Source organism: Salvelinus fontinalis, chromosome 11, assembly GCF_029448725.1.
Source record: "Salvelinus fontinalis isolate EN_2023a chromosome 11, ASM2944872v1, whole genome shotgun sequence".
Taxonomy (NCBI): Eukaryota; Metazoa; Chordata; class Actinopteri; order Salmoniformes; family Salmonidae; genus Salvelinus; species Salvelinus fontinalis.
This window is the reverse complement of record NC_074675.1, coordinates 10645927-10662035: the sequence shown is the minus strand read 5'-3', so window position 1 is coordinate 10662035 and position 16109 is coordinate 10645927. Positions and strand designations below refer to the sequence as shown.

At 43.4% G+C, this 16109-nt stretch overlaps 1 protein-coding gene across 1 annotated transcript; it reads right to left on the bottom strand.

Annotated features, from left to right (window-relative positions):
• Nucleotides 1-8700: 8700 nt before the first annotated feature.
• On the bottom strand, nt 8701-12122 carry LOC129864994 (ubl carboxyl-terminal hydrolase 18-like). Its single transcript, XM_055937375.1, has 11 exons — nt 12024-12122; nt 11731-11854; nt 11163-11259; nt 10901-11031; nt 10704-10783; nt 10445-10579; nt 10192-10287; nt 9933-10097; nt 9627-9755; nt 9475-9518; nt 8701-9352 (listed from the first exon to the last, which is right to left on the bottom strand). The coding sequence occupies exons 2-11, from the start codon at nt 11795-11797 to the stop codon at nt 9280-9282; spliced, it is 1017 nt and encodes a 338-aa protein (XP_055793350.1). The 5' UTR covers nt 11798-11854; nt 12024-12122; the 3' UTR covers nt 8701-9279.
• Between the last annotated feature and the right edge of the window lie 3987 nt (nt 12123-16109).

Genomic DNA, 16109 nt, shown 5'->3' with positions numbered 1-16109 from the left:
GTTGCACTTTGTTCTTGACAGGAACTGTGATGATCTCTTCTCACCACCTACGAGCCACGCTGAGCCTCTCCCCTGCCCTCCATTCACCCCCCAGACTGCCTCGTATAAATATATGGGGCACCAGTGCTCTCAAACAGGAGGGTGAGAAGGTGGGTGAGATGGGCACATGCCAACACGCTCAGTTCTGCCCTCACTTGTTTGTCATACTCTATGGGTTTTCCCGGACATGCCAACTGCAGCGAACATGTTCTCACAACATCTACAGATAACAACAAAGATGAGGAGGAGTCTTATGCAACATTTCTACAAACAACAATATCACAGAATCAACATGCCTCGCCTCTGGTGTTGCCTTCAACAACCACATAGCAGGAAACATGGTGGCATGACTGCACAGCTCTCTGTACAAACAAATAAGATTCTTTGCAAGACAGAGGTGGCTGGCCAAAGGGAGGGCAAAAACATGCTTTTATTCCCATGTTCACTGTAGCCAAATAGCCTCTCTTCACGTTGCCGCAACAAATTGCTGGTTACAAAAGTAATGGGATTATCTGTTTTTTTGCATGTTATTGTCCCACTGATGTAATTTGCGTCCCCAAGACACACATCTAAACCGTGAACAAATGCATAATCTTATTTCCAGATGTGTAATCTTCCTACCATCACCAAACATGCGCGGTGAATAAGCGGTGAATGAACGCCTCGTGGACCTTTGCGTTATAAAGACCAAAGATACAAAAACATGCTCCCTGCACGGCGTTAAGACGTTTGCAGCCGCTTTGAAACGGCGATACAGAGGGCTGATTTTAATATCACACACCATTAAAGGCCTATTGACCAGAGAGATCTCCAGAGGTACAGAGCCTCAATGCTACTTCAATTGAAAACTGTGTGGGTAGATGTGCACTCATTGATGTAGGCCTAGCTCTGACTCTACATAAGCATCCAAGAACACATGAAAATACTTTCTGCCATGTCATAACATCCAGAATAGGCACAGCTCTATCCCCTTCGACGTCGACGACAGTGCTGCATTGTGAATCAGATCAAACGTCTGGGCTAGCCTGGGGCGCATTATATCAGATTCAATTTTGGGTTGAGGCCCCTTCATTCATTTCTGACATTTACAGTTGGAGCAGCCCCCTCTCGGAGGCCTCTTGTATCTGGCTCTCTCTGTGGCCCCAGTCAAGTCAGCCGCTCTGGAAAAACCCAGCAGTGCATCTGACTTGCATTGCCTGGCTCCGCCGTGTGTGTTCCGTTTGGCCCGCACCGCATTTTCTGGTGGAGTAGAGCTCGCCAATTACCAGCAACTGCTCTCTCCGAGACGAGCATGATGTCATCCCCGGTCCGCCATAACAGACTGCAGATGAGCGGGGGTTTGGACAAGAGAGGGCTGGGTCTCAAGCCGAATGAATGTGCCTCACACAGGCACAGTAAAGGAACCGAAGACTTAAAACAAGGAGGATTTGACTGTACAAACTGCAGAAACACAGGCTTCTAATACAGAATTCATATTTCCTCAATATTAATAGGTGCTTGCGTCACTTTGCGGTGCAAAATCAAAGGTTGTGTAAGAATTGAAATAGAAACACACAGACAGTAGATGTTAGTGCACCAGCTGTCTCAGATAACAACCCAGGCTACAGATGGGTGTGGCCGACATGGGTGTTAATGACTGATGTCATAGCTGTTAGACAGCACAAAACGCCTCCAAGGCAGGACCTCTGTAGAGAGGAACCACACCCCTGAATGAACCACACCTCTGAAGACACAACACGGTGTGAAGGATAGAAAACAACTGACTGATGGGGTGTGCTCCCCTGGCCTAGGGCTCTGGAGGACATTATTTTTATGTCCACAGATAGCCAACTGTGTCCTCGGATATCAAAGGAAGGATGAACAATACAGCACAATGAGGCACACACACACACTCACGCACACCACTCCATTGATGACTGGTTTTGGTATCATCCCAGAGGGCTTTGCGCTTTTTAGGAAATGTTATAAAGCCACATCAGAGGCTGTCTCCCCTCCCAGAATGGACCTGTGGGTTACAGCAGGCCTCCTTTCATTTCCCCATGTAATTCATCCAGAACTCTCCAACCACACACTCCCCACCAGGAGTATAGGCTCTTTTTATAACCCCGCTCTAAGAAAGAAATATTTGTTTTGCACTATTTAGGCGTGTAATGGAAATAGTTTTAAAAAACTGCCAGTGCAGTGACATTCAATGACTGTTGTGACAGGAAAACTCCGTGGCATCATCAGGTGGTTCACCTTTAAAGGAAGATTCCACCCCAAAACTATGTTTTGGTATTTGTTTCATCTGTCCATTGTTTTTGCTTGTCAGCAGTCACATTTTCAAGATAAGTAACTTTCAAAATACAGAAATCATCCGCATATGATGCAAACCACAGCTTCATATGATGCAAAATGCATCACACGCCGATGGTTTCTGTATTTTGAAAGTTACATATCTTGAAAATGTGACTGCTGACAAACAAACTATGTCAAGAATGGACTAATGAAACAAATACCAAAATATCGTTTTGGGGTGGAGTTTTCCTTTAAATATAGCAGTGCCCTGAAGGTCTCCGAAACTGCAAGACAAGAATGCACTTAATTATATCTGTGTGTAAGAAGAACCAACCAAGACATACATAAATCAAGATGAACAGATGGCAGGTTAAGACAAGAGAAAGTGCTAAACAAGATTACATTTGAAAATGACTGGGGTGTTAATCAACAGATTACATTCAGGATGTTTATCAATCTTCCTGGATGACATCAGGTTAAGCCCAATGTTTTCTCATCCTCAGAAGTAGGAAGCTTCTCATGGTAGACACATAACTTTCACTGAGGGAACATTTTTTTTGGGGGGGCCGAAACGTTCTAACATTCATTTCACTTCCCCTTAAGTTGAAAATGCTTTTTTCAAGAGCATCTGGGCTCCACTTCTGCTGAGAGCAGAGCGGAGCACTTTGATGGAAATCCCTCTCTTAATCTTCACAGACCACTGCTCAGATACAGCTCAGAGGAGGGTCATAGTAGTTGGGAGTAAGGTGAGGTCAGAACCTTAACAAACCTTAATAAACTTTGAACTCTTCTTGTCTCACTCCTCAAAAAGTGTGATTGTGTGTGGTAGAACTAGCCTGGCTACCATAGAACGATGTAGGGCTTCAGACAATGTAACATAGCTCAACAGAAGACTGATCATTCGTATGCTACACTATGTTCAAAATCCTCCTCATCTTTAAGAGGAGAACCCCATTGAGAAGACCCATAGGACAGTCTGGTCTGGGGTTAAGAGGAAATGACCTCATAATCAGAAGTCCCCTCACCCAATCTCTGTCAATCATGGCTCATGATAGACTGATGGTTTGTTGAATGTCTACACGACTACGAAAACGACAGTCTAGGCCTAAATGTTAAAATAATAACTCTGCTCTGTCCTCTTGACTAAGATCACACCCTATTATATAGCTGCCCTTCTCTCTCTCTCTATGGACCTCCACCCTTTCAGTCTGCAAGGCTGTGTGTGTCACTGTCATAGTAACTGGTGAGCTATGCCATGGTTCACATTCCACTGCCATCCACCTCCTGTCCTGCCCACATTTTCCCACAGAACTTTAAACCCTGTGAATGAGAGTCTGCCTTTGTTTTCATGCATTTTTCCTCCAGATCCCAGCAACTTCCCCATGGTAGGAATGCAGCCAGAATGCCAACACCAGCTACCTGCATTAGAGGGCCTTTGTCCGGAAATAGGAGCGGCTGAAGAAGAGAACAGGTCAAAGAGCTTTGACAGTTGATACCTCGGCTCGAAGGAGCCTAGCCCACAATCCTTAGCAAATGAACAGTACATGCGGTCTGGATCAATGTTTAAACATGGCAAAAGAGCACAAGCAGAGAGACAAAAAAAATATGTTTGCGCAGTTTGAGTCACAAGAGTTTGAGTCACGGGTCACAAGAGCCTCCCCCCACACGTCCCCCTGCACAAATCATTAACTTTTCTGCTGATGAGAGAACTGATTGCACGCATAGCACACTCGACACGATCACTATCTAAGGTAGCGTCCCAAATGGCACCCTATTCTCAATATAGTGCACTACTTTTGACAAGAGCCCTTCGGGAATAGAGAATAGGGTGCTTTGGGACACAACCCAAATGTGTCAGGAGCAGATACAACACTGTGCTGTGGACTTATCATTCCAGCCCAGAGCTTGGAATGACGAGGCAGTCGTTTAGCCTGGAGTTCTAATTCCATACGTTCCTGCATGCTGACAGTACAGCACAGTGAGAGAGACCTGAGGATGCTAGATTAAATAAGCATAATCTGGGCTTTCAGCACTGCTAAGAGAAGGGTTATAATCGGTGCATAAATTCATTAAAAGTCGTTATGTCATAGCCTGCATAAACTGGACTCTCGCTGAACAAATACAGTCATTTCTCTGCAGAACAGCAATTTGTGGTGTAATTCCTAAACCGATGCACCTATTTCCTGACATGATATGGCAGCATGCTGCTCTTCTGATAGCATATGAATGTTGTTAAATTTGATAGGCTACATGAAACATGAGTAACTCCTTGGACAATAAAACCCACATTCTCAAAGTACACTTGAGAGGAATCTAAACATTTGCAATCATTTCCAATACCAGCCAAAATAAAAAGCCATTGTAAGCGTGGGAACCAATGAATGCCACTGTACATGTTGGAGCAAGAGAATACACAGGCTTTGTGATGGCATGCACAGGCAGAGACAGCTATAAGGGCCCTGTGTGAAGTCAACAGAGAGGACTGTTTCTCCCCTGTAACCTGAGAAGGCTTATCTCACGGAGTGAGACCGATCACTGATCTGGCCTAGAATCCCAGTCTGACAACTAACGAAGATAAGGTGCTAACAGAGGGATAGTAATAGAGGTAGGATGAATAGAGACTGGGACATCATATCATGTTAGCTGTTAGCCAACGTGCTGAAGAAGATTAGATTGTCTGGGTTCATTTCCTGGGTGAGCAGCAGACACTGCCAACTGTCTACAAACACAAAGCGAACCAAATCTGAACCACACTTCTCCCTCAGTCTTGAATCTTTAGTTATGGTGGTCAGACATATGATACAACATCCTTTTAGAAAACACAGCAGATGTACAGTTTTAGTTTTACGACCCTCACGCCAACTAGACTCATAGGGAGCAAAGCTGACCGAGGGGAGAGGTAAACTTCATGAGGTCCAGACTCCCGCTGGAGAGGATATATTTTATGAACTCAGAAGGGGAAAGCTGAAGCACGGCAGCCTATAAATGACCAGAGAAAAGATTCCACTGTTTCCAGACAGTTTAATTTATGAGTGAATCTTAGACAAGGGTTACTGGTAAGAACCTAGGACTATTAGGAATACCATTTAGCCAGAGTATTGTAGGAACACATGCCTGCATTCACAGTCAGTCAGTGCTGACATCAATATGAGTCAAGGGTCATGACCCTAGAAGCAAAGGTGAAGTGCCACAGGCCACCAATCAATGTACATCACAGGGATACCTCCACAATGAACTGACAGATGGATGTCTCACTGCTCAGCAGATGGAAGACAATCTCACAAGAATTAGGCGTTGGCCCACATTTACCACTGGACGGTACAGCTAGAATTTTTGATAAACCTATTGTGGCAGGTCAGAATCATGCACCTTTACTTTTCAAGAGACAACAAGTGGATAGTGTTTCAGTGCTACCTTCCAATATATTATTCTACATTGATACAAATGGAAATATTAAAGTCATGCAAAAGACATTCCCATTCAGCTCGTTTGTTATTGTTTACATCCTCACTTCACCATGGACACCAGGGTCTGCACACTCAACACGGAGAGCGAAGCAGAATCATTTCCTCTTTGAAAACCCATGTCATGACAGCCGGTAGATGAGCTAGAGATTTCATGATGACAGGTTGACTTGGATTAAAGTAGAAGAGTAGGCCTAGTCATGACAGGGTGGATGTCAGAGATTAAAGTAGTGGTCAGTGGACATATGGAGGAACATAGGCTTTTCTTCCTGGTGAAGTAGGTGAAAGTTCAGCAGTAAATCAAACTATTCTAACTAACACCATTGGCAATGTCCTAGTTCTAGATAAGAGATGGCGACTGCAAAGGCAACACAAAGGGGTGGTTTGTCTCTCAATCCTACGAAAGTCATTGTCCTCTGAATAATTAGAAAATGTTGCATGAGACTACTAAGCCCTCAAAATCAACGGGTATTTTTGTGAATGGAATCCTCTGCATAACAGCATATACTGTGCAGTAAACATTGCTCAAGAGGAAGGAAGGAAGATTGGACGGATGACACCAGTGATGTAACACCCCTCTTTCACAGCTACTAAGTGGATGGAAGCAGTGAGAAATGCCCGAAGGAAGCCATGTTGAATTCTGAAACTGCCATCTTTGGCAAGACAGACGGAATACTGGGTTGGGTAGGGATATGTCACAAAGATTCACTCACATTCTCAAGCAAACCACTGACCTGACTTCCTGAAATCCACCATAAACCATCCACACTCTCCTAGTAACTGGTAGACACACATAAACAAAGAACCCAAAGCATCAGGAAACCTTGTCCAAAGACAACACCAGCACTTGAGCGCTGCCACACTGCAAAGCCTGTAGAATATCATCACCTAGATCAATTTTTTGGGGAATTCAGGTCCAGCTTTCAACTTACTCTTGAAATTTGTAATGGTAGAACGAATGCACAAGGTGCAATTTCGAAATTGGGTAGTACATCATCAGTTTTCCGCTTGTCATGTCAGTCATTGCATACCTTAGAGAGCTATTTATAACTTGTCAGAAATGTCCAGATCAAGTAGCCCATGTCAGCTAAAGCTTATTAGCTAGGTTTTTTAGCCCATAGATTTTGTAGTGATGTTCGAGTCACTCAAATATCCCATCAATACACATTAGACATGGCAAAATATATAGATTTGCAAGAAAGTCTGCTTTAAAACTGCTAAATGTTCTCTGCACCCCATGACAAAATGTGTAGAATTGCAGGAAATAAGTTTTAAACCTGCAAAATGTTCTCTCTGTCAACAAGAGGGCTGTGAACAGTGTGTGTCACGACCAGTGCTTGTGCCCATAGAAATAGATGACACTGTGGTCAGGCAATGAGTTCAGCTGGCCCACATGCTAGTTTAGTCTCTTCCCTCGCTCTTGGCATGTCAAGAACTGTTATGGGCACAGATAAGTCACCGTGCCAAGAACTAGAAGAGTAGATCCTGTAAACACAGTACAGTAACCAATACCCTCCAGACCGACTGAAAACCTTCCAAATACAAGAACGGTTCAGAAGGTGCCTCCCATAAGGTGCCCACTGTCCAGGTGGGTAATGACAGTACAAAGGACAGACGACAGACTGGGAGGCTCGACAATGGTGGTGCAGACATGTAGCGTGTGCCACACGTATGAATAGGAGCTAATGTGTCGCCTATGTTAAGGTAAGTTAAGCCTACACTGGAGCCACATAGTGGGGTATGGAGGGGTGCGTCACGGCAGGTGTTCTCCCCGAGTGAAAATTGTGGCACACGCCAGCCATCTTGTGATTATAAGGGGACATTCATGCAATAACACCTGGTTATTGGTGGCCTCATTGTAACTGGGCATCAATAATTAATTTACAACTATAATAGACGAGAACGAGAGATAAATAGAGAAAGAAGTCTGTCATCTTACTCCAAGCTCAGAATTATTTTGGACGCATTGTTCTATGTCATTGTTTTACTGCTGTAAGTACTGAAATTCAAAACTGTTATTTGAACTATCAAAGTCAGAGGCAAACACACCTGCGTCCTATTTTTCTGTTCATTCCTTGTGTTATTATTTTTCTATTGGTATGGTTGGAAAGTAAGTAAGAATTTCACTGCTTGTCTACACCTGTTGTTCACGAAGCATGTGACAAATTACATTTGATTAAAAAACAGAGCAGCATTTATAGGGGGCAGCCCAAAAATATATATCTGCCAATCAAAAGTGAGGTTTAAGACTTAGATACAAAACTGTCACATTTCTGTGGTGTCGAGAGTAGATTCGAGCGTCAACTCTAGAAATGCAACATCTAAAAGGAACAGTGACACGCCAGTAAAAAGCGCTGTACATCACCACTGTACACACTGAATGCATTACTCTGCTACTGTCCGCTGACTGTGGGTGGGAGATGCCCACGTAGGCTACTACCTGTGGCACCGTGCAGACGTCTTCCATTCTGTCAGCGTGAGGCAGGCTGCGAGCACACGGACACCATTTCAACTGGTCCTCAGTGTCTTGGCTAAGGTAGTGGGAACAGTTTTTATTAACTATGTGTGAGATTCCCCAGACAGACAGCCTATACCAGTTGTACATGTACTGTAAAGTATGTACTGTAAAGTATGTTGAGACGGAATAGGTGGATTGGAGATATTCTATCTGCCCCTCCTCATTCTCCTTCTCGGAGAGAACGATGATAGGCAAATGACCAATAGAAGAAAAATAAAATAGAAGAACAAAAAATAACAGAACAGAGAAGACTAAAGAAGAACATAACATTTCAATGCATGTCAATCCAAACCACATTTAAGTATGAGTATTGAGAGAGCCTGTGACACATACGGTGGGTGTTTTAGGTCTTGCAGGGCTCACTTCAGTAACTGGAAAAAGACGCAAAACATTTTCAGGTGCTACCTTGGAAAATTAAAGTTTATTTCTCTGTTGACAGCATTATATCGGTAGTGAAATCGAAACAGAACAGAGTACCGGTAACTACTGTATAATCCAATTGTTCTGAAACAAGGTGAGTGACATATTTTCCATGTCAGGCAAATATTATTACCAATGAGTCAATGGCCTTTTCAGGTTTTCCCCCAGAATAACTCAACTCAGCACACTCTTCAAACCACCCGTCTTATAGTGGTTTCAGAACGAGTGGTCTCTGAAGCTTACAAGATGACTGTACTAATGACAGGGTGAAGGGTCTTTGCCTCCACCTATTGGCTAAGCTCAGTAATGCCCTATGAATGTCCAACGTATAAACAAAACCTCAAAACATATACACACCCCACCAAATATACTTCCATCCATGTAATTGCACATAAACAATGACCCATTACCCATCATTTTAAAGTGAAAATCATCAAGATAAATGACATCCCCAATGCTACATGAAGACAACAACCCCTCCAATAGGTACCTATGTGCACCTTGTATTTGGTCCTTGATTCCTACGGTCTCCAGTCTACACCCTTTATCCCTTTAGCTCCGTCAGCCTGAGGACCACTCCTGTTGCTTTCCCTCTGGGGTTCGTCTGTAGAGCAGCATATATGCTGTGTCTTCTCTGTTAGCAAAGGATAAGACACCTGTCAACTCATGCCACCCCCCTCCTCCCCCAGAATTGATCATGTATATTACCGAGAGATGTCGCCATTCTAAAGAGAAGTAATCGTGTTAAAACCTTACCGTTGACTTCCTCCATAGGTGTTCTGTACTTCCTTCCAGCTAACCTGTGTTTGTGCAAATGGTATGTTACTTTAAATGATACCAAAGAAAGGTATATGCATAATACAAACTTGCTGAGTGGTGTAAACATTTTTCCACTAATTTTCTCTTACCTGCCGTACATAACTATCATTAGCGTAGTACCAGCTCTGGTCCTTGTGACGAACATATGCTGTGTAGTGGCCAAACATGGCATCGCCGGAGTGCACTATGACCGCACACAAACTGTACTGGCTGTCACTCTGAAAGAATAAACAAATACAATTTGATGTCTGTCAGTAAAGCTGTACAATTTCCCTCCAATTATGTTGTGATAAAATGTAATTGTGTTTATGTAGGCCCATGTGTAATTTTTTTATGAGCATCATTTTGTATATTAGCATACCTCAAACAAATATGGCAAACATATGCCTATCTACCTGTACATAACGTTCTGACAGTGCCCCTGCTGTCAAGATCTCAGAAATGTTCAGGGTTTCTGGGAAGGTGACTTTGTAGTGTAGTTTCCTGGTGTAACCATGGGAATGACGGAATCTCTTCAGGTGAAGACACAAGACAGGGGGCAGGGAGATGAGTTTGAAGCCCTACATAAGAAAGAACAAGATGGAGTAATTCAGTGGACAGGCAAATCACAACAGTCTCTACAATGGAACATCCTTTCAGTTATAAAGAGCTGACCTGTTGGGAATGCTTCTTTTCTCCACACCTTTCACAGTAGCACTTATCTCCATCGCTTAGCTCCTGAAGCTCGAAGAAGAACCGCATACAGTCCTCCTGGAAGACCACAGAATAGGAAAGACACAGAGGCTCAACAAACCACATCCTCCCTTTGACAGCTATCAAAAGGAGCAATGTAACATTCAGGGCTAAGTACTTTGAATAGAATCCCAATATAAGAGAAAACTTGAGCCAAGTTTGAGGGAACCCTCACCAGGGAGTCATGGCTCTCCCTTATGTGCATGGGGAGGCTGAGCAGAAAGCTGGTCCCAGTTTCGATGTATGTACATTCTAGACACTGAACGTATGTCTCCACGGTAACCTTGTACAGAGAGTGAATCTCCTGAGCCTGGGTATGGAGAACACAGACAGAGAAACTTCCTATCGTATCATCTCCATCATGCTTTTTGTTGGGTATCCCTGTTGTTATTTTTTAGTTTATCTAATATTATGTCAATTTAAGTAGTACATACTAAGGCCTTGTCACTCATCTGTTGTTGGATGAGGTTTAAAATGGAGAGGAATACCTCATCTGCATCCTGCTGAACATGGTCTGAGAAACACATTCTTGTCAATGTTAAAGTTGCAGACAGAAAAATGATATTCTTTATAATTCATAAATGTCGTTGCTTTTTTTCTCTCCATGTAATGACACGTAGACTACTCATACTGCGGATGTAATTTCTGTCCAGGCAGTGCAGGAAGTCTTGATGAGGAGCAGGCTGCGATTGGTCACTCTGCATGGCTAGTAGCACCTTCCTCAGATACAGAGGGACACTCTCCTTGTCAACTGGGTTCCACCTAAGAACATAGCATTCCCAGCACTCAATGCTTTCCCACAAGCAGTCTGATAACTACCAGTAAGCTAACTAATGACTTTGTTACATGTTGATTCTTAATAGCGAAGTACTGTAACCTGCCACCTGGCTTACCCTTCTAGCAGATCTACCAGTTCCCAGGTGGCAGAGAAGGACTGCAGCAGAGCGTTCACACAGCATGACAGGCCATAGTTCATCAGACCTCTTAGGCCTATGGGCATCAATATGATCAGAACATAGCTGCATGCCTCAATTCTATCCAGACAGTTAAGTAATAATAATGTGTTATGTCTCACAGGAGGTTGGTGGCACCTTAATTTGGGGAGGACGGGCTCGTGGTAATGGCTGGAGCAGAATCAGTGGAATGGTATCAAATACATCAAACATATGGTTTCAATGTGTTTGATGCCATTCCATTCATTCAGCAGCCTCCTGTGCTCGTGTCCATATTGATCAATGCAAAGTGTGTGGTGTAAATTGCAGTGATGCTACTGCTGATTATGGTCAGAATTTCTTGACCATGTGATCTGAACAGGCAAAACTCAGGACCCTATAGCGGCTCAGTAGGGTTCAGTTATAGGGAAAAGTGTAAAATAGGTCCCGTGATCAGGGAAAAATAACCAGCCCATTGGCTTGTTTCAGAATCTACTTTCCACCATATGCATTCAGTCCAAGCCCGTACCTTCTGACCTCCTCCCGATAGGTAGACTCCAACTACAGCAGCACATTGAGAACATTCTTCGTGCCATCAGGGCTATCGTTTTAGCTTATCTATTGTTGGACCACTGTTGTTGAGTTAAGAAGCCCTGTGAGTGAAATACAAATGAATAACTGGATCGTCATCATACATTTTTACATAGCTGAGTTTACTCAACTTTGAGAAACTCGTCTAACATTAGGGGTGCATTTTTGTGTGAATCCAAAACACTACAGATAGCATAATATGTATTTATTTTCAGCAGTTATTTCACTTACTTTATCGATCTCATTGACTACCCACAGCCTCGGGGGAAAACATTTGACACGACTAGTGCAGCATCATTTTCACTTTCTATTTCTGTCAAACTTTAGGTAAAAACGAAACTAACGAAACTGAGTCCATTATATCGCCATCTGCCGGCCTTTGGGCTAAGTGCCATTTCTACCGATTTCTATCTTATCTTATTGTTTGGGCTTTGTTGAGGTCACATACAGTATTTTAAAACAGCATTGAGTGTCATTCGCCTGTAAAATTCCATGTCAGTAGTATAAAGTAGTTGACAGCGACAGTTAACACAAAAAGACCTTCTGTTATGTAAAAGGTTGTCCACATAGTTCTAGACAGCTGTGTACGCAACAATTTTAAATCAGCATGGAGACAACCTTTTGCAGCAAGAGAAGATATGGGACTTATTATGGGACAAGATATATAACTACTGATGGGGGGCCTCCTTCAGAGGGGTACAGTATGAAACCCACATAGTTGGTTGGATGGCATCCCCTAGTGACAAACCTGATCAAACTGTCATTTCTTCAATGGAGAATGAGGATGAAACTCCCAGGGGTTGAGGTCTTCATGGCAGGGGCGTTATTTCCTAATCATAGGGTACATAGCTACTACGCACTAGCTCAGCACAGGGGTCAAACAGTCTAGTTTAGTTACACGTCAAGTCAAACAGTTACCTAGCCATCTTCCAGGTCTGCACTGTTCTCTGGAGAACTGTGTCGATGCTCTCTCTGTCCATAGTCCTAAAGCCAGCGAACCATTGTCCTAAAGCTAGCTAACCGGGCAAACAGCCTTCCTACCCTGCTCTGAGCCCTCCGCATGTTCCTAAAGCCAGCCCACTAATATAAACTGGATTAGCCTTTTAATTGGGATTGGAATGATTTTAGTTGGCAATTTTAAATTGTTGGTGTTGAGCTAGGTAGGATATGGTGACTGCCATACTCTGCCATACCCAAATGACGCCCTACTTCACAGGTCCAAAACATTGGTCCCAGATCCGAACGAGGACAATCAGACCCGGATCCGAACGGACCCGGTCATTTAAAATAAAAAAGAGACCAGACCCGAATGGATACAATGACAAGTTCGATTTTTGGACCCGGTCACATGTTTTTTTTTTTTTTTTTTACTAATGATGATAAACCCTAGATTACTGATATTTGTATTGCCCAATGAGAGGTTTTGAAGTCATTTACACAATGAGCACTTGCTGTCTCTCAAATACATTGTTACAGTCGTTGATTAGCCTGCTAGTGAAATTTTGCCATATTAGCACTGACATGAAATCAGTCAAAAAAAATCAAAACAAGACATGGTATCAAGCACAAGATAAAACTAGCTGAAACGAGCCACATACAATTCCCCACACTGCAGCTTCTTGTCATTGTTACCAGCTATCTGACCGTTCAGAGTCCTAACAAAGTACAGCTTCCGGCCACATCAATGCTCGTGCATTATTTATGTGATGTTGTCAGCCAACCCATCATTACAACTACAATCACTTGGTTTAATTTCATTCTTGGTGCATAACTTTACACTTACATTCTGGTGTGTTCATAAGAATGAATAAAGTGCTACTTTAATGAGCAAAATTATACTTCTCAAAATGTTAACAAAATTGTGATTAATGCAAAGAAAACAGATGGATTATATGCATAAAATGAAGGAAACCCCTAATCGTACAAACATTCAACTAATGCACATCAGCAGATACTGTAAATGCACTGTACTGTACTAGAAATGTGTAAAGCTTATAATGTACACAACTACTTAATGTTGTGAGGTTCGCAATTTGCCATTATATAAAGTGCACAAAGCTATCATCAAGGCAAATGCTGGCTACTTTGAAGAATCTCAAATATATTGATTGTTTTGAAGAAATCTAAGCGCTCCTTTTGATTACAATAATTCCACCACACAATTTACTACTGGAGAATACGGGTGACCACATGTCTTATTCAAATATCAATGTTGTTGACAACACATGTAACATGTAATTATTCACTGTTGTCTTCTCATCTCCACATAATCTGTCACAGTTCTGCACCCCAATAGGGCATACGCCAACATCTCTCCTTATCGCTACTGCTAATACACTCGAATCATGTTCAAACAACATTTGAATATCTTTTTCCTTTCTAACCATGGATGAGGCTTTCCTCCAGAACTTATAGGCAACCTATTACCACTATCTTCATACACTCTACTGCCTCAATGTCGCTGTGGCGGGGACTTTCGTCCCTCTTACAGATCTCACAGGGGAATACCCCCACTCGGGACCTACCCTATACGGAACCTACCCTACACTGTAGTGTCACTCATGGATCTCGCAGAGAACTAGCTCCACTTGGGACCTATCCTTAAGGAACCTATCCTACACCATATAAACTCAGCAAACTCAGGTCCCTTTTTCAGAACCCTGTCTTTCAAAGATAATTAGTAAAAATCAAAATAACTTCACACAACCATAAACAATTAACGTGGAACGGTCGTGAAGACACTAACAGCTTACAGACGGTAGGCAATTAAGGTCACAGTTTTGAAAACTTAGGACACTAAAGAGGCCCTTCTACTGACTCTGAAAAAACACCAAAAGAAAAATGCCCAGGTCCCTGCTCATCTGCATGAACGTCCCTTAGGCATGCTGCAAGGAGGCATGAGGACTGCAGATGTGGCCAGGGCAATAAATTGCAATGTCCATACTGTGAGACACCTAAGAGAGTGCTACAGGGAGACAGGACGGACAGCTGATCGTCCTCGCAGTAGCAGACCACGTATAACAACACCTGCATAGTATCGTTACATCCGAACATCACACCTGCGGGACAGGTACAGGATGGTGGCATCAACTGCCCACGTTACACCAGGAATGCACAATCCCTCCATCAGTGCGCAGACTGCCTGCAATAGGCTGAGAGAGGCTGGACTGAGGGCTTGTAGGCCTGTTGTAAGGCAGGTCCTCACCAGACATCACCGGCAACAACGTCGCCTATGGGCACAAACACACCGTCGCTGAACCAGACAGGACTGGCAAAAAGTGCTCTTCACTGACGAGTCGTGGTTTTGTCTCACCAGGGGTGATGGTCGGATTCGCATTTATCGTCGAAGGAATGAGCGTTACACCAAAGCCTGTACTCTGGAGCGGAATCGATTTGGAGGTGGAGGGTCCGTCATGGTCTGTGGTGGTGTGTCACAGCATCATCTCACTGAGCTTGTTGTCATTGAGGCAATCTCAATGCTGTGCGTTACAGGGAAGACATCCTCCTCCCTCATGTGGTACCCGTCCTGCAGGCTCATCCTGACATGACCCTCCAGCATGACAATGCCACCAGCCATACTGCTCGTTCTGTGCGTGATTTCCTGCAAGACAGGAATGTCAGTGTTCTGCCATGGCCAGCGAAGAGCCCGGATCTCAATCCCATTGAGCACGCCTCGGACCTGTTGGATCAGAATGGCTAGGGCCATTCCCCCCAGAAATGTTTGTGAACTTGCAGGTGCCTTGGAAGAGTGGGTTAACATCTCACAGCAAGAACTGGCAAATCTGGTGCAGTCCATGAGGAGATGCACTGCAGTACTTAATGCAGCTGGTGGCCACACCAGCAACTGACTGTTACTTTTGATCTTGAACCCCCCTTTGTTCAGGGACACATTATTCCATGTGTTAGTCACATGTCAGTGGAACTTGTTCAGTTTATGTATCAGTTGTTGAATCTTGTTATGTTCATACAAATATTTACACATGTTAAGTTTGCTGAAAATAAACGCAGTTGACACTGAGAGGACGTTTCTTTTTTTGCTGAGTTTATTTACGACCGGTCGTTACACAAAGGGCCTATTGACTATACTCAGGTTTTCTAGGTCCGTATCCTATAATTGTTCAGCCTACGATTCTCATCTCCCCAAGATTTCAGAATGAGTGGTAACAGGTGTAGGAACTGTGCCTACCTTGTTCCTGGTGCCTGCTACTGTTTCACTGATTCGGACTCTCTAGTTCGACTGTAAATAGTGGTGAACCCTGCTCGCAGCGCCAACTGTTAGATTCTAAATAAACTGAGTAAAAACTCACGGACGACTAG